Source organism: Coregonus clupeaformis, chromosome 30 (assembly GCF_020615455.1).
Source record: "Coregonus clupeaformis isolate EN_2021a chromosome 30, ASM2061545v1, whole genome shotgun sequence".
NCBI classification, from domain to species: Eukaryota; Metazoa; Chordata; class Actinopteri; order Salmoniformes; family Salmonidae; genus Coregonus; species Coregonus clupeaformis.
The window spans coordinates 35,117,691-35,141,532 of record NC_059221.1 but is presented as its reverse complement, the minus strand read 5'-3'; the positions used below and the strand labels follow the sequence as shown (position 1 = coordinate 35,141,532).

Genomic DNA, 23,842 nt, shown 5'->3' with positions numbered 1-23,842 from the left:
CCACACCTCGCCCCCCTTTAAAAGCTCCACCGCACTACGGGGAGACAGACAGATCAGATTCTAAACAACGGAGGAAGGGGAAAAACGCAACAAGGAACAATCAACGTTAGTATATTACAGTATGCCATTTACCAAGAGCGAGGTCTCTCCGGCTGAACACAGTATGTGTGCCGCTGAGTGTAACCTGGCAGACGATGCATCATGGAAGAAGATCCAGAAGAACACCTTCACACGGTGGTGCAACGAGCACCTGAAGTGTGTAAACAGGTTCATAGGTGACCCTCGTTTGACCTAAACGACAGGCTGACTATCATCGCCCTACTGGAGGTGTTGAGCCATAAGAAGATGTTCAGGAAGTACCACACCAGGCCCACATTCAGACAGATGAGGCTGGATAATGTCTCTGTTGCGCTCAAGCTTCTGGACCAGGAGAATGTCAAGTTGGTGTCAATAGGTAAGTGAGATGGTGAATTGCTCAGGGATGAAGTTCAGTCTGGCAGCCATGCCAAGATAAGTAAGAAGATAAAGTCACACTTCTTTGGTTACACTTTACATGAGGTTGCATGGGGTTGCATTGTGCAGATACCATATTTATTTATTTTTTCTAGGTGCCGTTACTTGTACAGTAGTTATACTTAACTAACTTGAAACAATTTGGCCAGTTTTCTATGATTGAGTTCAGTCATTGTTGTATGTACCTAACAGTTACTGTGTACAGCCATGCAATTGCAAATGTTGCCACAATTTGTTATGTTATAAAGTGAAGACTATAGGTCTGTTTGATTTACACTGGGAGATGTGCGATACTGTATGTGTTAGATAACACTGGATCTCCCATCCCTTCTTGTGGGTATAACATGGTGCTGCCTCAACAGACAGCAAGGCCATCATGGACGGGAATATGAAGCTGATTCTGGGGTTGGTGTGGACCTTGATCCTACATTACTCCATCTCTTCTCATCTACTGGAGGACGGGGGCCAGGACAAGACCAAGAAACAGACCCCTGAGCTACGGCTGCTGGGGTGGATCCAGGACAATGTGCCCGAACTGTCTATCACCAACTTCAGCCAGGACTGGCAGAATGGCAAGGCTCTGGGGGCACTGGTGGACGGACTGGCCCCAAGTGAACTATAACTGGATTCATGAAAACAACATCCAGCTTTGTTGTTACTGGGTAAGGGATACTTCCTATAGCTTATATAGTCTAGAACCTGACCTTTGATCCTCTGTATTTCTCCCTGCCTGCAGGCCTGTGTCCAGACTGGGAGAGCTGGGACAAGGTACAGCGAGTAGACAATGCCAGAGAGGCTTGGGGGATGACATCTTACGTTTTAACTTCTCAGAACAGCCTCTGGGGGGTAACCTTTTGGCCTACGACATCATCGCTCATCACAGTATTCACCACACAAACAAAGCCTTCAGGAAGTAGAGTCACTCCTCTCCTCTGCTCATAGTGAAAGGACGACATGAAATGTAGCAGAGTTTACATCATACATGTTGTTTTAGCTTGTAGGGGCGATGTCACCTTGCATGTGAACTGAAGAGGCCAGTTTGGGGAATAATTGGCACTACCATAATTAATCAGGCTAGGACATACAGTACATTTACATAACCATTGTTTCTCTTTTGCATCCAGGTCATTGCCCCAGAGGAGATCATCGACCCTCGTGTGGATGAGCAGTCCATCATGACTTACCTCTCCATGTTCCCCAAAGCTCAACTGAAATCTGAAGCATCCCTCAAACCCAAATCAGGTGTGCCACTGCTCTGCCCCTCTTCTGTTAATTAGCGCTCATAATAGGCAATCTGGCTAGCCTTGTTTTTACACAAAGGTGATTTGTGTTTTGAGGTACAGTGCATTCAGAAAGTATTCAGACACCTTGACTTTTTCCACATTTTGTTACGTTACAGCCTTATTCTAAAATTAATAAAAAATAAAATAAAATCTCTCATCAATCTACACATAATGCCCCATAATGACAAAGCAAAAACAGGTTTTTAGATATTTTTGCAATGTTCTTGGGTATGACGCTACAAGCTTGGCACACCTGTATTTTGGGAGTTTCTCCCATTCTTCTCCAGAGATGTTTGATCGGATTCAAATCCGGGGTCTGGCTGGGCCACTCAAGGACATTCAGAGACTTGTCCCGAAGCCAGTCCTGCGTTGTCTTGGCTGTGTGCTTAGGGTCGTTGTCCTGTTGGAAGGTGAACCTTCGCCCCAGTCTGAGGTCCTGAGTGCTCTGGAGCAGGTTTTCATCAAGGATCTCTTTGTACTTTGCTCCGTTCATCTTTCCCTCGATCCTGACTAGTCTCCCATTCTCTGCCACTGAAAAACATCCCCACAGCATGATGCTGCCACCACCATGTTTCACCGTAGGGATGGTGCCAGGTTTCCTCCAGACGTGACGCTTGGCATTCAGGCCAAAGTGTTCAATCTTGGTTTCATCAGACCAGAGAATCTTGTTTCTCATGGTCTGAGAGTCTTTAGGTGCCTTTTAGCAAACTCAAAGCGGGCTGTCATGTGCCTTTTACTGAGGAGGGGCTTCCATCTGGCCACTCTAACATAAAGGCCTGATTGGTGGACTGCTGCAGAGATGGTTGTCCTTCTAGAAGATTCTCCCATCTCCACCGAGGAACTCTGGAGCTCTGTCAGAGTGATCATCGTGTTCTTGGTCACCTCCCTGACCAAGGCCCTTCTCCCCCGATTGCTCAGTTTGGCTGGGCGGCCAGCTCTAGGAAGAGTCTTGGTGGTTCCAAACTCTTCCATTTAAGAATGATGGAGGCCACTGTGTTCTTGGGGACCTTCAATGCTGCAGAAATGTTTTGGTACCCTTCCCCAGATTTGTGCCTCGACACAATCCTGTCTCTGAGCTCTACGGACAATTCCTTCGACCTCATGGCTTGGTTTTTGCTCTGATATGCACTGTCAACTGTGGGACCTTATATAGACAGGTGTGTGCCTTTCCAAATCATGTCCAATCAATTTAAATGACCACAGGTGGACTCCAATCAAGTTGTAGAAACATCTCAAGGATGATCAATGGAAACAGGATGCACCTGAGCTCAATTTCGAGTCTCATAGCAAAGGGTCTGAATACTTATGTAAATAAGGTATTTCTGTTTTCCATTTGTTATAAATGTGCAAACATTTCTAAAAACCTGTTTTTGCTTTGTCATTTTGGGGTATTGTGTGTAGATTGATGAGGAAGAAATTCAATTTTATCAATTTTAGAATAAGGCTGTAACATAACAAAATGTGGAAAAAGTCAAGGGGCCTGAATACTTTCCAAATGCACTGTATTTATGGACAAATCGTTTGTATCAGTGACCAAGCCGAAAGCCTGTAGGGTGAGTGGCCGAGGGCTGCAGCCCAAGGGAGTGAGGGTTGGTCAGGTGGCTGACTTCAAGGTAGACACCAGTAGGGCTGGACCTGTGGAACTGGAGGTGCATATCAAAGGACCTGGTGAGTGTTTATCATTTCTACTGCCCTCTTATTTTATTCACATGATTCTGTTCATCCTTTCCTCAATTGTCCTGGTCCTATTTTTCTCTTGTACCAGATGTAGGATCTTAATTTGAGCCAGTTTGCTACAGCAGGAAAATAATCCTGCAGCAACAGGAAACGTGAATTATTATGTGGATTTTAATTATTGGAAACTTTTTGTAGGGGTTGATACATTTTTGTAAGGGAAAATCAAGTCTAAAATTACAAACTTTCTAAACGTCAAATGCACTACAGGTTTTAAATGTCCTGCGTTGAAGGAAAGTTCTCCTGCAACAGGGTCATCAAATTAAGATCCTACATCTGTACCTGAACATGTTGAGCTGCTAGATTGTGTTTCATGTGTTTTCTTGGCAGATGGCTTTGATGTACCAGTCATACCGAAGAGGCCATTGATGACATATATCACCCCGACACTGTGGGAAAACATACAGTAGACATAACATGGTCTGGGGAGCACATTCTCAAGAGGTGAGCTCTCTGTTTAAAACGGATGTTGTTTTGACATGGAATTAATATTTCATGGAGCAATTGCCCTTTATCCGTTGACAGCCCCTTTGAGGTTGACGTTGGTCCCAAAGCGGGCCCCCAGCTCGTCCGGGCGTGGGGTCCTGGTCTGGAGGGGGGCATGGTGGAAATGTCAGCTGACTTCATCGTGGAATTCATCTGAGATGATGCAGGGATGTTAGGTAAGTTTGACTGGCTGTTTAATGATGCAGTCACAGAGTATTCTAGAAAGATGACTTCTAGTATTTTCTGTACATTAGCATGTACAGTGCATTCTGAAAGTATTCAGACCCCTTCCACTTTTCACGTCTTGTTACGTTACAGCCTTATTCTAAAACTGATTAAAAAAATTTAAAGATCCTCATAATGACAAAGTGAAAACTGGTTTTTAGAAATTTTATTTACTTAAGTATTCAGACCCTTTGCTATGAGACTCGAAATTGAGCTCAGGTGCATCCTATTTCCATTGATCATCCTTGAGATGTTTCTACAACTTGATTGGAGTCCACCTGTGGAAATTAAATTTTGATTTGGAAAGGCACACACCTGTCTATATAAGGTCCCACAGTTGACAGTGCATGTCAGAGCAAAAACCAAGCCATGAGGTCGAAGGAATTGTCCGTAGAGCTCCGAGACTGGATTGTGTCGAGGCACAGATCTGGGGAAGGGTACCAACAAATCTCTGCAGCATTGAAGGTCCCCAAGAACACAGTGGCCTCCATCATTCTTAAATGGAAGAAGTTTGGAACCACCAAGACTCTTCCTAGATCTGGCTGCCCGGCCAAACTGAGCAATTGGGGGAGAAGGGCCTTGGTCAGGGAGGTGACCAAGAATCCTATGGTCACTCTGACAGAGCTCCAGAGTTCCTCTGTGGAGATGGGAGAACCTTCCAGAAGGACAACCATCTCTGCAGCACTCCACCAATCAGGCCTTTATGGTGGCCAGACGGAAGCCACTTCTCAGTAAAAGACACATGACAGCCTGCTTGGAATTTGCCAAAAGGCACATAAAAGTCTCTCAGACCATGAGAAACAAGATTCTCTGGTCTGATGAAACCAAGATTGAACTCTTTGCCCTGAATGCCAAGCGTCACGTATGGAAGAAACCAAGCACCGCTCATCACCTGACCAATGCCATCCTTATGGTGAAGCATGGTGGTGGCAGCATCATGTTTTCTGCCCCTCCCAAAAGATAGAATTTGTAGATAATTGGCCCTCTTTCTGGGACTCACCCACAAACAGGACCAAGCCTGACCTGCTGATGAGGGACGGACTCCATCCTAGCTGGAGGGGTGCTCTCATCTTATCTACCAACATAGATAGGGCTCTAACTCCTCTAGCCCCACAGTGAAATAGGGTGCAGGCCAGGCAGCAGGCTGTTAGCCAACCTGCCAGCTTAGTGGAGTCTGCCAATAGCACAGTCAGTGTAGTCAGCTCAGCCATACCCATTGAGACTGTGTCTGTGCCTCGACCTAGGTTGGGCAAAACTAAACATGGCGGTGTTCACCTTAGCAATCTTATTAGGATAAAGACCTCCTCCATTCCTGCCATTATTGAAAGAGATCGTGATACCTCACATCTCAAAATAGGGTTACTTAATGTTAGATCCCTCACTTCAAAGGCAGTCATAGTCAATGAACTAATCACTGATCATAATCTTGATGTGATTGGCCTGACTGAAACATGGCTTAAGCCTGATGAATTTGCTGTGTTAAATGAGGCCTCACCTCCTGGTTACACTAGTGACCATATTCCCTGTGCATCCCGCAAAGGCGGAGGTGTTGCTAACATTTACGATAGCAAATTCCAATTTACAAAAAAAAATGGCGTTTTCGTCTTTTGAGCTTCTAGTCATGAAATCTATGCAGCCTACTCAATCACTTTTTATAGCTACTGTTTACAGGCCTCCTGGGCCATATACAGCGTTCCACTCTGAGTTTCCTGAATTCCTATCAGACCTTGTAGTCATAGCAGATCATATTCTAATTTTTGGTGATTTTAATATTCACATGGAGAAGTCCACAGACCCACTCCAAAAGTCTTTCGGAGCCATCATCGACTCAGTGGGTTTTGTCCAACATGTCTCTGGACCTACTCACTGCCACAGTCATACTCTGGACCTAGTTTTGTCCCATGGAATAAATGTTGTAGATCTTAATGTTTTTCCACAAAATCCTGGACTATCGGACCACCATTTTATTACGTTTGCAATCGCAACAAATAATCTGCTCAGACCCCAACCAAGGAGCATCAAAAGTCGTGCTATAAATTCTCAGACAACACAAAAATTCCTTGATGCCCTTCCAGACTCCTTCTGCCTACCCAAGGACGTCAGAGGACAAAAATCAGTTAACCACTTAACTGAGGAACTCAATTTAACCTTGCGCAATACCCTAGATGCAGTTGCACCCCTAAAAACGAAAAACATTTGTCATAAGAAACTAGCTCCCTGGTATACAGAAAATACCCGAGCTTTGAAGCAAGCTTCCAGGAAATTGGAACGGAAATGGCGCCACACCAAACTGGAAGTCTTCCGACTAGCTTGGAAAGACAGTACCGTGCAGTACCGAAGAGCCCTCACTGCTGCTCGATCATCCTACTTTTCCAACTTAATCGAGGAAAATAAGAACAATCCAAAATTTCTTTTTGATACTGTTGCAAAGCTAACTAAAAAGCAGCATTCCCCAAGAGAGGATGGCTTTCACTTCAGCAGTAATAAATTCATGAACTTCTTTGAGGAAAAGATCATGACCATTAGAAAGCAAATTACGGACTCCTCTTTGAATCTGCGTATTCCTCCAGGGCTTAGCTGTCCTGGATCTGCACAACTCTGCGAGGGCCTGGGATCGGGAGAGACACTTAAGTGTTTTAGTACTATATCTCTTGACACAATGATGAAAATAATCATGGCCTCTAAACCTTCAAGCTGCATACTGGATCCTATTCCTACTAAACTGCTGAAGGAGCTGCTTCCTGTGCTTGGCCCTCCTATGTTGAACATAATAAACAGCTCTCTATCCACCGGATGTGTACCAAACTCACTAAAAGTGGCAGTGATAAAGCCTCTCTTGAAAAAGCCAAACCTTGACCCGGAAAATATAAAAACTATCGGCCTATATCGAATCTTCCATTCCTCTCAAAAATTTTAGAAAAAGCTGTTGCGCAGCAACTCACTGCCTTTCTGAAGACAAACAATGTATACGAAATGCTTCAGTCTGGTTTTAGACCCCATCATAGCACTGAGACTGCACTTGTGAAGGTGGTAAATGACCTTTTAATGGCGTCAGACCGAGGCTCTGCATCTGTCCTCGTGCTACTAGACCTTAGTGCTGCCTTTGACACTATCGATCACCACATTCTTTTGGAGAGACTGGAAACCCAAATTGGTCTACACGGACAAGTTCTGGCCTGGTTTAGATCTTACCTGTCGGAAAGATATCAGTTTGTCTCTGTGAATGGTCTGTCCTCCGACAAATCAACTGTACATTTCGGTGTTCCTCAAGGTTCCGTTTTAGGACCACTATTGTTTTCACTATATATTTTACCTCTTGGGGATGTTATTCGAAAACATAATGTTAACTTTCACTGCTATGCGGATGACACACAGCTGTACATTTCAATGAAACATGGTGAAGCCCCAAAATTGCCCTCGCTAGAAGCCTGTGTTTCAGACATAAGGAAGTGGATGGCTGAAAACGTTCTACTTTTAAACTCGGACAAAACAGAGATGCTTGTTCTAGGTCCCAAGAAACAAAGAGATCTTCTGTTAAATCTGACAATTCATCTTGATGGTTGTAAAGTCGTCTCAAATAAAACTGTGAAGGACCTCGGCGTTACTCTTGACCCTGATCTCTCTTTTGACGAACATATCAAGACTGTTTCAAGGACAGCTTTTTTCCATCTACGTAACATTGCAAAAATCAGAAATTTTCTGTCCAAAAATGATGCAGAAAAATTAATCCATGCATTTGTTACTTCTAGGTTAGACTACTGCAATGCTCTACTTTCCGGCTACCGGATAAAGCACTAAATAAACTTCAGTTAGTGCTAAATACGGCTGCTAGAATCCTGACTAGAACCAAGAAATTTGATCATATTACTCCAGTGCTAGCTTCCCTACACTGGCTTCCTGTTAAGGCAAGGGCTGATTTCAAGGTTTTACTGTTAACCTATAAAGCGTTACATGGGCTTGCTCCTACCTATCTTTCCGAGTTGGTCCTGCCGTACATACCAATACGTACGCTACGGTCACAAGACGCAGGCCTCCTAATTGTCCCTAGAATTTCTAAGCAAACAGCGGGAGGCAGGGCTTTCTCCTATAGATCTCCATTTTTATGGAACAGTTTGCCTACCCATGTGAGAGACGCAGACTCGGTCTCAACCTTTAAGTCTTTACTGAAGACTTATCTCTTCAGTAGGTCATATGATTGAGTGTAGTCTGGCCCAGGAGTGTGAAGGTGAACGGAAAGGCTCTGGAGCAACGAACAGCCCTTGCTGTCTCTGCCAGGCCGGTTCCCCTCTCTCCACTGGGGTTCTCTGCCTCTAACCCTGTTACAGGGGCTGAGTCACTGGCTTGCTGGTGCTCTTTCATGCCGTCCCTAGGAGGGGTGCGTCACTTGAGTGGGTTGAGTTACTGACGTGATCTTCCTGTCTGGGTTGGCGCCCCCCCTTGGTTTGTGCTGTGGTGGAGACCTCTGTGGGCTATACTTGGCCTTGTCTCAGGATTGTAAGTTGGTGGTTGAGGATATCCCTCTGGTGGTGCGGGGGCTGTGCTTTGGCAGAGTGGGTGGGGTTATATCCTTCCTGTTTGGCCCTGTCCGGGGTTTCTTCGGATGGGGCCACAGTGTCTCCGGACCGCTCCTGTCTCAGCCTCCAGTATTTATGCTGCAGTAGTTTATGTGTCGGGGGCTGGGGTTAGTTGGTTATACCTGGAGTACTTCTCCTGTCTTATCCAGTGTCCTGTGTGAATTTAAGTATGCTCTCTCTAATTCTCTCGTTCTCTCTTTCTCTCTGAGAACCTGAGCCCTAGGACCATACGTCAGGACTACCGGGCATGCTGACACCTTGCTGTCCCCAGTCCGCCTGGCCTTGCTGCTATTCCAGTTTCAACTGTTCTGCCTGCGGTTACGAAACCCCTACCTGTCCCAGACCTGCTGTTTTCAACTCTTAATGATCGGCTATGAAAAGCCAACTGAGAGACCTGAGCCCTAGGACCATACGTCGGGACTACCGGCCGTGGTGACTCCTTGCTGTCCCCAGTCCGCCTGGCCTTGCTGCTATTCCAGTTTCAACTGTTCTGCCTGCGGTTATGGAACCCCTACCTGTCCCAGACCTGCTGTTTTCAACTCTTAATGATCGGCTATGAAAAGCCAACTGAGATTTATTCCTGATTATTATTTGACCATGCTTGTCACTTATGAACATTTTTGAACATCTTGGCATGGTTCTGTTATAATCTCCACCCGGCACAGCCAGAAGAGGACTGGCCACCCCTCATAGCCTGGTTCCTCTCTAGGTTTCTTCCTAGGTTTTGGCCTTTCTAGGGAGTTTTTCCTAGCCACCGTGCTTCTACACCTGCATTACTAGCTGTTTGGGGTTTTAGGCTGGGTTTCTGTACAGCACTTCGAGATATTAGCTGATGTAAGAAGGGCTATATAAAATAAAATTGATTGATTGATTGATGCCGTGGGGATGTTTTTCAGCGGCAGGGACTGGGAGACTAGTCAGGATCGAGGGAAAGATGAACGGAGCAAAGTACAGAGAGCTCCTTGATGAAAACCTGCTCCAGAGCGCTCAGGACCTCAGACTGGGGCGAAGGTTCACCTTCCAACAGCACAACGATCCTAAGCACACAGCCAAGACAACGCAGGCGTTCTTAGGGACAAGTCTCTGAATGTCCTTGAGTGGCCCAACCAGAGCCCGGACTTGAACCCGATCGAACATCGCTGGAGAGACCTGAAAATAGCTGTGCAGCGACGCTCCCCATCCAACCTGACAGAGCTTGAGAGAATCTGCAGAGAAGAATGGGAGAAACTCCTCAAATACAGGTGTGCCATGGTTGTAGCGTCATACCCAAGAAGACTCAAGGCTGTAATCGCTGATAAAGGTGCTTCAACAAAGTACAGAGTAAAGGGTCTGAATACTTATATAAATTAGATGTTTCTGTTTTTAATTTTTTATGTTTGTGCAAAAATGTCTAAAAACCTGTTTTTGCTTTGTCATTATGGGGTATTGTGTGTAGATTGATGAGGGGAATAGAAAAACATGTGGAAAAAGGGAAGGGGTCTGAATACTTTCCGAATGCACTGTATTTCTCCCACCTTGGATTTAAATGAATCTAGCCTCTAAAATGCATCTCTCTGCTCGGTAGGCTTTGCCATCGAGGGTCTCTCTAAGGCCAGGTTCGAGTGTGATGACCAAGATGATGGCTTGTGTGACGTGAGGTTCTGGCCCACAGAACCGGGGAAATACGCTGTGCATGTGACCTGTGATGAAGATGAGATCGAGGACAATCCTTTCATGTCCCACATAAGCCCCAATAAAAATAAATGCTACCCACACAAGGCGAGTGCCTCCCTGCAGTTACTGGGTCCATTTGTTCTGCTCTATTTAGCATTTGGGTCATTCTGCGCTTCTCCATGTATTTGGAACATTCTGCGCTTGTCCATGTATTTGGAACATTCTGCGCTTGTCCAGGGATGCAGAAGTCTTGCAGCACATGAAGTGATTTTGTAAGTGATTTTGTAAACTGTACTTGAGACTTAGGTACAGTAAATTATTTTGTTCAGTTAGTAATTTGATGTATTTTTCAGGTGAAAGTGTATGGAACAGGCGTGAGTCAGGGTGGCTGTATAGTGAACAGTGGATGCCAGGTTTGCTGGCGATGGGTCATTGGGCATCCTTGCTTGGGTAAGAGGTGTCTGTACAAACATCAAAGATACACTGGCAGCATAAGGCTGAGTCAGCCCTATTTAGGCTCCATGATGCCATGTCTGTTTGATGAATTCTAATATGGTCCCACTTTACTAAAGTTCTTTGCCATAACGAACTGTGCTAGATATGATGTACATTAGTATTCACTACAGTTATTACTGTTGAATATGGCCTTAAAGTAGGACTTATTCTATGCGTATATCATTCCTCTAACCCATAGGGCATTGATGAAGTCCCAGTCAACGTGGAGGTGGTTCGTAAAGAGCTGGGCCTCTATACTTGCTACTACACTCCAACCACTCTGGCCAAACACACTATCTGTGTGACTTGGGGAGGGGTCAGTGTCCCTGGCAGTCCTTTCAGAGTAAGTAAAAATATAATAATTAAAATATGAACCATTCAACATTTTATTTTAAATATATTTTTATATATTTGCCTTTGTCTTTGTATGAAATTTTTGTCTATTTTAGGTGACCCCTGACAGAGTTCGAATAGAACCATAATTTAACGGCTCAAACATTAGAGCTAAAGGGTCTGGGAAGCCTGGTGAGCTGATTTTACACATAAACTGTTATACTAACAGCTTTTATGATAACATTTGATGCTTTCATCCTCTTTTTAGGTCAAAGCTTATGGACCAGGTTTGAAGGGTGGTTTCGAGGGAACCCTAAAATGGGACATACTCACTGGCATGCTCCACTTGTCTGGAGGGTTCTCACTCACTGGTTATCAAGTATGCCGATAAGGATGAGTTTTGCAGGTAAGACTTCAGATCGCATTTTTAAAAAGAACACAATGTTTTTTCAAGTGTGAAATACCATTTAAGGAAACAATCTTTTTCATGTTAACATGTTCTTTACTGTATTTCAGTCTCTCCCACTTCCAAGTGCTGCCCACAAATCAGGCCAACACGTTGATAGTCTCGGGGTCAGGCTTGGAGTCAGAAACTTGCGCCCAAACTTCCCAGACCTTCACTATTGACTGTAGCAAGACGGGAGAGGCCCCAGAGTCTGTTGCTGTTATGACACCTACCATTGAGAAAATTATTTAATTTCTATCTGATTTTCATGTTTCTTTCTTCTTCATATTCATATATTTTATTTGACTGCCATGTTGCTTTTGCCATCTTTTACTTTATTCAGGTAAGATGGAGCTTGTGGAGGTGACAGACAATGGGGATGGAACCTTCTCAGTGGCCTACTCCCCTTCCAATGGAGGGCCCTCACTCTCTAGTGGTCAAATATGCAGATGAAGATGAATTCTGCAGGTAAGAATTGAATTGAATTCTGCAGTTGCTCATGTTCGTTCAAATTGTTATTGTGATCAGTTTAGTGAAATGTTCAGTGTCAATTTTTCATTTTGTTGCAGTCCCTTCAACTTACATGTGAAACCCTCTAATGATGCCAACAAGTTGAAAGTGTCTACTCCAGTTTTGGAGTCATGAGTTTGTGCCAAGATACCTCAGACCTTCACCATAGACTATAGCAAGACTGGAGAGGTCCCAGAAGCTGTGGCTGTCATGACGACAAGTGGTGAGTACGCTATTTAATTGATTACCAGCAAAAATCTTTGTTGGTATTGCATAAAGTTGTATAGTTTCACTTCGGTAAAAAGTGTGTATTTCTTTATTGTATCTATGCAGGTAAAATGGAGCTTCTGGATGTGACAGACAATGGAGATGGGACATACTCAGTGGCCTACTCCCCTTCTATGGAGGGTTCTCACTCTCTGGTTGTTAAATATGTCGATGAGGATGAATTTTGCAGGTGGGACTTCAGATGGTGTTAAAAAAAAATATATATATATATATATATAAACAGGTTTTTAATCAGGAAATACAATTTTAGGAAAGTATTTTTCATGTCAATATGTTCTATACTTTATTTCAGTCTCTCCAACTTCCAAGTGCTGCCCACAAATCAGGCCAACAAGTTGAAAGTCAGGAATTTGTGTCAAAACTCCCCAGACTTTCACCATTGACTGTAGCAAGACTGGAGAGGCTCCAGAGTCTGTTGCTGTTATGACACCTAGTGGTGAGAACATGATTTCATGTACATGTATATCTGATATTCATGTTTTTGTTCTTCTGATCCATGTATGTTTTCATTGACTGTCATGTTGCTTTCCCTGTCTTTTAATTTATCCAGGTAAGATGGAGCTTGTGGAGGTGACAGACAATGGAGATGGAACCTACTCTGTGGCCTACTCCCCTTCCATGGAGGGTCCTCATTCTCTGGTGGTCAAATATGCTGATGAAAATGAGTTTTCCAGGTAGAACGTAAAATAATTCGGGGGAGAAAATCCCTTATACTAACCTTTTGCCATTTTAATAACGTCATTCTTACATTTACATTTTAGTCATTTAGCAGACGCTCTTATCCAGAGCGACTTACAGGAAATCGGGTTTCCTGTTCACTTGCACTATATGAGATGGAAGGGAGTTCCATGCAATCATGGTTCCGTATAATACTGTACGTTTCCTTGAATTTGTTCTGGACCTGGGAACTGTGTCAAAAAAAACCTGGTGGCATGTCTGGTGGGGTAAGTGTGTGTGTCAGTGCTGTGTGTAAGTTGACTATTCAAACAATTTGGAATTTCCAATACAATGTTTCTTATAAAAACAAGAAGCGATGCAGTCAATCTTTCCTCAACTCTTTGCCAAGAGAGACTGGCATGCATAGTATTGGTATTAGCCTCCCGAGTGGCGCAGTAGTCTAAGGCACTGCATCGCTGTGCCACTAGAGATCCTGGTTCGAATCCAGGCTCTGTCGTAGCCGGCCGCGACCAGGAGACCCATGGGGTGGCGCATAATTGGCCCTGCGTCGTCCAGGGTAGGGGAGGGAATGGCCGGCAGGGATGTAGCTCAGTTGGTAGTTTGCCAGGGTTGTGGGTTCAATTCCCACGGGGGGCCAGTATGAAAAAAAAAAAAAATGTATGCACTCACTAACTGTAAGTTGCTCTGGAAAAGAGCGTCGACTAAAATGTAAATGTAATTAAGTCAATATGTTTTGACCATGACAGTTTACAATCTAAGGTAACTCCAAGTAATTTAGCCTCCTCAACTTGCTCAATAGCCACACCATTCATTACCAAATTCAGCTGAGGTCTAGAAATTGTACAAAATACAATGCTCTTAGTTTTAGAAATGTTTAGGACCAGTTTATTACTGGACACCCATTCCAAAACTGACTGCAACTCTTTGTTTAGGGTTGCAGTGATTTCACTACCTGTGGTTGCTGACACATATAGGGTTGAATCATCTGCATACATGGACACACAGACTTTGTTTAATGCCAATGGCAGGTCATTGGTGAAAAGAGTAGAGGGCCAAGAGAGCTGCCCTGCTGTACACCACACTTTACATGTTTAACATTAGAGAAGCTTCCATTAAAGAAAACTCTCTGTTCTATTAGATAGATAGCTCTGAATCCACGATATGGCAGAGGTTGAAAAGCCATAACACATATGTTTTTTCAACAACAGGTGGTCAATAATATCAAAGGCTGCACTGAAATCTAACAGTACAGCTCCCACAATCTTCTTATTATCAATTTCTTTCAACCAATCATCAGTCATTTGTGTCAGTGCAGTACATGTTGAGTGTCCTTCTCTATAAGCATGCTCAAAGTCTGTTGTTAATTTGTTTACAGAGAAATAGCATTGTATTTCGTCAAACACAATTTTTTCCAACAGTTTGCTAAGAGCTGGCAGCGAGCTGATAGGTCGGCTGTTAGAACCAGTAAAGGCCGCTTTACCATTCTTGGGTATTTTTTACTATTCTCTACATTGTAGAATAGTAGTGAAGACATCAAAACTATGAAATAACACATATGGAATCATGTAGTAACTAAAAAAGTGTTAAACAAATCAAAAAAAATACATACATATATAAATATATATATATATATATATATATATATATATATATATATATATTAAATAGAAGATTCTTCTAATAGCCACCCTTTGCCTTGATGACAGCTTTGCACACTCATGGCATTCTCTCAAGAAGGAGTTCCCACATATGCTGAGCACTTGTTGGCTGCTTTTCCTTCACTCTGCGGTCCGACTCATCCCAAACCATCTCAATTGGGTAGAGGTAGGGGGATTGTGGAGGCCAGGTCATCTGATGCAGCACTCCATCACTCTCCTTCTTGGTCAAATAGCCCTTACACAGCCTGGAGGTGTGTTGGGTCATTTTCCTGTTGAAAAACAAATGATAGTCCTACTAAGCCCAAACCAGATGGGATGGCGTATCACTGCAGAATGCTGTGGTAGCCATGCTGGTTAAGTGTGCCTTGAATTCTAAATAAATCACAGACAGTGTCACCAGCAAAGCACCCCCACACCATCACACCTCCTCTTCCATGCTTTACGGTGGGAAATACACATGCGGAGATTATCCGTTCACCCGCACCGCGTCTCACAAAGCCACGGCGGTTGGAACCAGAAATCTCCAATTTGGACTCCAGACCAAATGACAAATTTCCACCGGTCTAATGTCCATTGTTCGTGTTTCTTGGCCCAAGCAGTCTCTTCTTATTATTTGTGTCCTTTAGTAGTGGTTTCTTTGCAGCAATTTGACCATTAAGGTCTGATTCACACAGTCTCATCTGAACAGTTGATGTTGAGATGTGTCTGTTACTTGAACTCTGTGAAGCATTTATTTGGGCTGCAATTTCTGAGGCTGGTAACTCTAATGAACTTATCCTCTGCAGCAGAGGTAACTCTGGGTCTTCCATTCCTGTGGCGGTACTCATGAGATCCAGTTTCATCATAGAGCATGATGGCTTTTGTGACTGCACTTGAAGAAACTTTCAAAGTTCTTGACATTTTCCGAATTGACTGACCTTCATGTCTTAAAGTAATGATTGACTGTTGTTTCTCTTTGCTTATTTGAGCTGTTCTTGCCTTAATATGGACTTGGTCTTTTACCAAATAGGGCTATCTTCTGTGTAACCCCCCCTACCTTGCCACAACACAACTGATTGGCTCAAACGCATTATGAAGGAAATAAATTCCACAAATGTACTTTTAAGAAGGCACACCTGATAATTGAAATGCATTCCAGGTGACTATCTCATGAAGCTGGTTGAGAGAATCCCAAGAGTGCGCAAAGCTGTCATCAAGGCAAAGGGTGGCTATTTGAAGAATGTCAAATATAAAATATATTTGGATGTGTTTAACACTTTTTTGGTTACTACATGATTCCATATGTGTTATTTCATAGTTTTGATGTCTTCACTATTATTCTACAATGTAAAAAAAAATTAAAATAAAGAAAAACCCTTGAATGAGTAGGTGTGTCCAATCTTTTGACTGGTAGTGTACATTTCTCTCAAGTTCTTGGCTCTTTCCAGAGCATACAGAACTGAACTGTGGTCCTCTGTAGCTCAGCTGGTAGAGCACGGCGCTTGTAACGCCAAGGTAGTGGGTTTGATCCCCGGGACCACCCATACACAAAAATGTATGCACGCATGACTGTAAGTCGCTTTGGATAAAAGCGTCTGCTAAATGGCTTTTCTTTTCTTTTCTTTTTTTTCTTTTTTTATGACTTACAGATTGCGGTCATCTTGCTGTTTAAACTAATCGAGCTGACCCTGGGAGAACTGCAAACTGTTCTTCAGGCCTCTGGTCAGATTGTCCATTCTTTTATTAGTTGACTCCACCAGTATTTGGACACAACACTTTAAGCTATTTTCTTGTTGTTGTAACAACTGCTTGTAGAAAATGTTTTTGTTCGTTTAAAAGATCCTTCACCTGTGATAGAGATTCACCACTGTCTTCAACAGTACTCCCACCGGCTTTGGTCTTTGTCATGGTAACAACGTAGGCTACGCTGTTACTCCTCGCAGTTCCAGACAGGTCAGGTCGCAGGGCAGATGGAAACAGCAACAAACAGCAGCGATTCAAAAAGTCACAATCCGTGGTCCTAGCCACAAGGGCTGTGGGCTGTGTACAAGATGCTAAGGAAACCTGGCTAGCTGGATATTTAGCTAACTTTAGTTAGAGTAGTCAAATTAGATGCATTTCAACCAAGGTTGGGGGTCAGTTGTTACATTTTTTTTCTTGAATTGTATTTTTAATTCTCCTGAATTTACTAAATATAAATGGAATTCACACCAACGCTGGTTACCACTACCAAATAATTTGTGTATTATAGCCTACTATATGCCTACTGAAATAGTTTTGACGTTTCATTTTTCTTGTAACTTTATGTATATATAATAGGTGAATCTCATGCCTGTGTGTTAAGGTAATGTATTTTTTTTGTTGCATGCTGGACCTGTTCTGTGTGTATGTGCTCAGGCTCCAGACAATGACTTGGACTCAGGACGTGATGGGCAGCAGTCCAAATGGAAGCAAAAAGCTTCTCACAGAGATGGCCAGCCTTCGGTATGGACATTCTTCCCTTTCAGAGCGGCAGGAATATATGCAGCTTTGGAGCTGTCTGTTTAATTGACGATTAAACATGATCACTATGGGTGTGGGGCTCCCAAATTACTCTAACATCCTTTTAAATAATTTTCTATCAAGACAACAAGCTTTTATATAGTGCTGTTCATTTACATTTTAGCTCTTTGTTGCGCCGTATAATACAGCTTGATTAAAAAGCCCACTGGTGTTGGAAAGTTGTCATAGCCACTTTTAGCACCTCTCTCTCTACAGATGACACACAGCTCTTACATTCCCCTTAGCCATGTGAACCGAACTGGACTGATGCCCTTTGACATTGTTATGGCATACAGCTTGACAGAGGGGGAAATCAAAGGTGGAACATAGATGCCTGCATTGAAGTTTTCTAACTTTTCATGTATCCTGGAAGCGATTTACCAGAGATTGGTGGAAAATAACACCTTTTAGTTGTATTCACATTTGCTCAATTCACAATTGCGCTCAAAAATGATTTCTTAGGTGAAGTATGTATTCCATCCGGTAATAGGGCCCCGGCTGATGTAACTGATAACCGAGATGGAACGGTCACACTGATGTATGATCCCACAGAAGAAGGCCTCCATCAAATGCACATCAAGGTTGATGGCACTGCTCTCCCCGGTAAGAGTGATGTCAGGTTTATTAAACCCATTCCTTACATATAATAGAAAGGCAAAAAATAAGCTAACCATTGTCTTATTACTCAAATCTGCATTTTAGAGAGCCCTCTCCAGTTCTACGTGAACAATGGCAGTAACTCTGACACTATGGCACATGGGGCAGGCCTAGTCTATGGCATGACAAACAAGATCGCAGCCTTCACCATCTTCAACAAAGACTCAACACACTGTAAGAGTCCCTTCATTAGCAAATGAGAAATACTTACTTTTGAACCTAAAGACAGAACACACGAAATGCAACTAACACCACACCAAAGGTTTCTGAATCATTCTGGAAGGCAGATACTATACCTGTTCTTTAATCACCAGGTAAACTGGACATTTCCCTCGAGGGTCCGTCTAAAGCAGAGATTCGCCTCATGAACAACACGGTTTCTGGTGACTACAGCATCCTAGTAGGACACAACAACGAGCACATCACAGGAAGTCCCTTCACGGCAAGGATCGCTAGTAAGCAGCAGTATCTACAGTATGTGGTTGGTAGGTCTACAGGGTAGGAAAGGTAGAACTAAAATTAAGATTAAGAGAATCTTTAAGAACTTCACCTCACCTTTGCTGTACCTGTCTCACCTGTCCCTGTGCAGTGGCTGGTGAAGGTGTGGTTCCCCGGAGGTCCCGCAGGGTGATGTTGGGCACAGCGACTGACTTCAGCCTGGACATCATAGAAGAGGATATCAGTCTGCTCACAGCCAGCATCGTGTTTCCCTCAGGCCTGGATGTGTCCTGCCTGCTGAAGAGGCAGCCTGACAGACACATAGGTCAGGGTTCAGGAGTTGAGGGCACTGGGGACTAAGAGCGAGGACCAAAGCCCCCTGGGAAAATGAGTTCCGTGGGATGAATGTAAAATCCCTTGTTTTAAAGAACAGTCTCACTTTTCTTCTGCTGTGCAGGTATATCCTTCATCCCCAAAGAGGTGAGAGAGCATCTGGTTAACGTGATGAAGGATGGATGTGGCCAATAGTCCCATCCCTCTCACCATCACCCAGTTAGAGATTACAGACCCCAGAAGGGTCAAGGTCTTTGGACCAGGGCTGGCGACGGGGCGCACCTTTGAGATGTCAGACTTTGTTGTGGATACACGAGATGCAGGTGAGTCACAAATCTCCCCCCAAACAAAGAAACATATCACCATGTGAATATTTTCAGGAATTCGACAGTAACACTTTATAGTGGCTCAACAATTTATAAGGCTATGGGGGTCTGACTCTGGCTATTGAGGGTCCCAGTACTGTGGAGGTCCAGACAGAGGAGATGGAGGATGGGTTCTGTGTCATCTCCTTCTGCCCCACAGAGCCTGGGGCCTACACCCTCTCAGTCAAATTCGCAGAGGAACATGTGCCAGGTAGCTACACTACTTCTGTGAACTAATGTTAGTAAATAGAACAGTTTGAACAGAGAAGCTGTGTTTGTATTCAAACCGTATGTAATGTACACTACATGACCAAAAGTATGTGGACACCTGCTCATCGAACATCTCATTCCACAATCGTGGGCATTAATATGGAGTTGGTCCCCCTTTTGCTGATATAACAGCCTCCACTCTTCTGGGAAGGCTTTCCACTAGATGATGGAACATTGCTGCGGGGACTTGCTTCCATTCAGCCACAAGAGCATTAGTGAGGTCGGGCACTGATGTTGGGCGATTAGGCCTGGCTCGCAGTCGGCGTTCCAATTCATCCCAAAGGTGTTCGATGGGGTTAAGGTCAGGGCTCTGTGCAGGGCTCTGTGCAGGCCAGTCAAGTTCTTCCACACCGATCTCAACAAACCATTTCTGTATGGACCTCGCTTTGTGCACGAGGGCATTGTCATACTGAAACAGGAAAGGGCTTTCCCCAAACTGTTGCCACAAAGTTGGAATCATCTAGAATGTCATTGTATGCTGTAGCGTTAAGATTTCCCTTCACTGGAACTAAGGGGCCTAGCCAGAACCATGAATAACAGCCCCAGACCATTAATCGTCCTCCACCAAACTTTACAGTTGATGTTTCCACTTCACAATAACAGCACTTACAGTTGACCAGGGCAGAAATTTGACGAACTGACTTGTTGGAAAGGTGGCATCCTATGACGGTGCCACTTTGAACGTTACTGAGCTCTTCAGTAATGTCATTCTACTGCCAATGTTTGTCTATGAAGATTGCATGGCTGTCTGCTCGATTTTATACACCTGTCAGCAACGGGTGTGGCTGAAATAGCCAAATCCACTCATTTTAAGGTGTGTCCACATACTTTTGTATATATAGTGTATGTGTTATGTATTGTCCAGGGAGTCAGTTTACAGCAGAGGTGACAGAGAGTGGCTATGTCAGAGAAAGCATAACCCACTTCCAGGGAGCTGCAACTATCGCCAGTGTCGGCAACGTGTGTGGGAGTACCCTCAAAATACCAGGTAGAGCTAGTCTTTTTTATTGACATCACTGAGTCAACCTGAGTGAGCTCTGTCTGCCATTTTACAGGCCTGGACGCCCAGCACATATCTGCCCATGAGTCCCTCTGGGGCCATAGAAGAAGCAGACGTCACAGGCTCTGTGAGCTTCGTGCCCAGTGAGATGGGTGTCCATGCAGTTAGTGTGAGGTACAAAGGCCAGCAGATCCCTGGCAGTCCTTACCAGTACACTGTGGGCCCACTAGGGGAGGGAGGACCAGAGAACGTGCAGGCTTGGGGACTGGGACTGCAGAGTGCTGAAGCAAGCATTCCAGGTATGTCCCTAGATAAGTTATTTATAGTCCACATAAATGTATGTGGTTCTACGGTACTGTACTGTACTGTACTGAGTGCAGATGTTCTAGTTTGTGTGTGCCTTGCACATGTGTTGTATCTATCTTTCTTTCTGTGCAGCTGATTTCAGTATCTGGACTCGAGAGGCAGGTGCCAGGAGTCTGTCGGTAACAATGGAGGGCCCAGGTCAGGCAGAGCTCACCTTTGAGGACAGGGAAGATGGCTCCTGTGGGATCTCCTACGTTGCTCTGGAACCAGGTATAGAAACACAGGCCTCACCTCCACATTGTCCCCTGACACATTCAATGTAATGTAAAACAGAGTACCACCAAAAATTATGCTTTTCCTCTAGGTGACTATGAGGTGTCAGTCAAGTTCGATGACAAGCACATTCAGGACAGTCCTTACCTGGTGCCAGTGTATGGCCCTGCTGGAGATGATGCATCAGGGTCGGGACAGACCAAAGGTATTAATCAGTACTATTCTTTTATGGTGAAGGTTTACTGTCTCAAATGTGTGTCTTTCCATGTCTCATTTAGAGAGGGGAAATTAGGCACATAAACTACGTACGGGTCATGTCATAATACGTTATCACCTATCACAGGTAATCTGATGAGGAGAGTAATCAATGGCTGTTTGGCGTCCTCTCTATGGTCCTCCTTCCAGTCTGATGCCTGTAAGGTTGTCAGTAGCGGCCCAGGCCTGAATGAAGCCTGTCTGGGAAGGAGAAACATCTTCAATGTGGACTGCAGCAAAGCTGGTGAGCCTACATAGAGCTAAAGATAGGGACAGAGATCAAAATCTCCTTTTACAGATTGTACTGTAGCTCTCAGTTAATTTTTTCCTTGATCATGCAAGTGTAACACTCTCACCACAGGCTCGGATGAATCAGCATGGGAATAATTTCAGTAAATTAACTCAATTGACTTGATAGGGGAAAAAACGAGAGGTATATTACTAATATAAATGTATATCATAGATGACTGTTTCCAGATAGTTCTCCCATGCAATAAGAAAGAGTGACTCAAGGAAAATACAACCACACACAATACAATTTGACTTGGATACTAGTAAATCAAAATTATCAGTCACATAACACAATTAATATAAGGAAATAAAAATATAAGATTAAGCAACAGTCTTTTTGCTAAATGTAATTTGAAATTTCTCCCGATGTAAAAGTTTAAGCTCAACAACAATATTGTCATCTTCTCCTCCTCACAGCTTGAGCAGAGTCAGGAGTCCCAGAGCCCCAAAAAGTTCCTTGCAACAGCAAACCCAGAGTTCACGTGACTGGCCCAAAAACTTAACAAGGCTTCTAATTGACTAAACCAACTCAGGTTACTTCACATGAATGTAAGGTCAAAATAATTCAGTAGACAGTACAGTAAATAATTAAACCAACCTCTTAACTTATTGACAGGTTGTTTATTTGAAGCTTGCACATGAAAGCCACACAAGTGTTTGATGCATTTATAAAATTATGCAGTTTATCTAAGCACACTACACTTTATTACGGCCGACAGGTTCAGTACACATCACTGCATTCTGTATCAGAAAGTAGGTTGGCCCTCTTTGAATTCTCGTAGATCGATGCATTGCTCTTTTTTTGTTTATAAAGCTATTTTACAAAAACTCCCGCTTTACCTAAACGTCATTAATAACTTAGTTACCATACCAGTCTTTGTTTTCTTTGACTGTGTTTTTTTTTATCTCTGCTTTGCTTTTCATATTGTATTCATGTGTATATTTTTGGAATTACAGAGCTCATCTGTAAAAGAGACCTTGGTCTCAGCATGACTCCCTGTTAAAATAAAGGTTAAATAAAAAATAGGCTCAACAGCAAAGGCTGTAGTAAAACGTAGTGTTTCTAATACATGGTTTTAACATTGTATTACACAAGAATTAGCTATATTGTAAATTTTAAACACAAATAAAAGAATGGTGAGGACAACAATCAGAACTTCACTTCAACTTCTTTAATACCATGAGGTACACAGGAAGAATATATGCAGAAATGGCAATGACATTTTGTACCCGTCATTTTTTGGGAGAGGCCATTAAAGCTCCTCCCTCGGTTGTCATACAAGACTGCTACTTGATTGGTCAATTCAGAATGGTGGGTAGGCCATGTGTAAAATATGAACGACGTTGAACATAGACTAGAGAAGATAAGCATGTCTGAGACAAAAACAAGCTTGCAGCTGTCTGATAAGAAACAAGGAAGCGTTCAAATAATCATCAAAACAAGATTGTATGGTCTGGGAATATATGTGAAAAGATACATTTCACATCGAACTATTCAACTATTGTGAGAAACAATTTGAATAAATGTATGAGTAGCATCTGGGGAAGTAGCCCAAGTTTTATCTCGGTGAGAGAATAACGGCAGTCTCATACCAGCCATCTGCCTTCTCTATTACCCCCACCCCCCCACCCCCATTCCCCTTATTCTGCGATATCAGCTAATTCCTCTCCTGACTCAGCGATACTGCATGTTGCTTTTGTTACTAAGTGTTAGTAATAAGCTGGTTATTATAGGTCATAGTTAATAATTACCCAATGAATATAGGTCATTGTTAGTATATAATCATGGCATGCATGTACAGCCTAGGAGAGCCTGTGTGTATCTGGCTCAATGACCTTGAATCTCTGTGAACTCTAAGGGAGGGGCTCACTGAATCGCTGAGTTGTGTGTGTGTGTGAGAGAAGGAGAGAAATTCCTCTTCATTTTAGTAACATTGGTTATTAGTCAATTACCCCAACAATATCACTCTGTATGCAGCGGAAGTGACTCTGATCTTGTTTAAGACAAACATGTAAAATATATAAAATGTATACAAATTATGTAATAATGCATTGATTAAGTTAATGATCTTGTCTTTTGTCCTAGGTATAAACTTGTTCCTGGTGGGGATGCATGGCCCCACCATGCCGTGTGAGGAAGTGTCAATCAAACACCTTGGCAAGGAGACGGGCAGCTATATATTGGCTGTGAAGTTGGAAGAGGAGCATATCCCAGGGTCTCCTTTCAATGTCATTGCCTCATAAAGGTGGCTCATTCAA

General features: G+C 43.4%; 1 protein-coding gene and 1 long non-coding RNA gene across 2 annotated transcripts; both read left to right on the top strand.

The window, feature by feature from the left end:
• Positions 1-129: 129 nt before the first annotated feature.
• On the top strand, positions 130-23,842 carry LOC121546433 (filamin-A). Its single transcript, XM_045209394.1, is given in 29 exon segments — positions 130-278; positions 281-454; positions 876-1,124; positions 1,250-1,329; positions 1,638-1,755; positions 3,327-3,464; positions 3,869-3,974; positions 4,056-4,192; positions 10,380-10,732; positions 11,163-11,306; positions 12,408-12,474; positions 12,585-12,708; positions 12,929-12,975; positions 13,090-13,213; positions 17,252-17,338; positions 17,641-17,714; positions 17,858-17,998; positions 18,098-18,226; positions 18,367-18,507; positions 18,654-18,815; positions 18,948-19,005; positions 19,007-19,146; positions 19,247-19,399; positions 20,324-20,446; positions 20,494-20,757; positions 20,897-21,034; positions 21,129-21,242; positions 21,381-21,536; positions 23,670-23,842. Coding segments are annotated over 29 exon segments (4,014 nt in total). The 5' UTR covers positions 130-163; the 3' UTR covers positions 23,828-23,842.
• On the top strand, positions 11,586-16,571 carry LOC121545348. The gene is made up of 8 exons (XR_005996268.2): positions 11,586-11,702; positions 11,813-11,950; positions 12,085-12,209; positions 12,311-12,474; positions 12,585-12,708; positions 12,832-12,975; positions 13,090-13,213; positions 16,504-16,571. It is a non-coding gene; the product is annotated as an uncharacterized LOC121545348 (long non-coding RNA).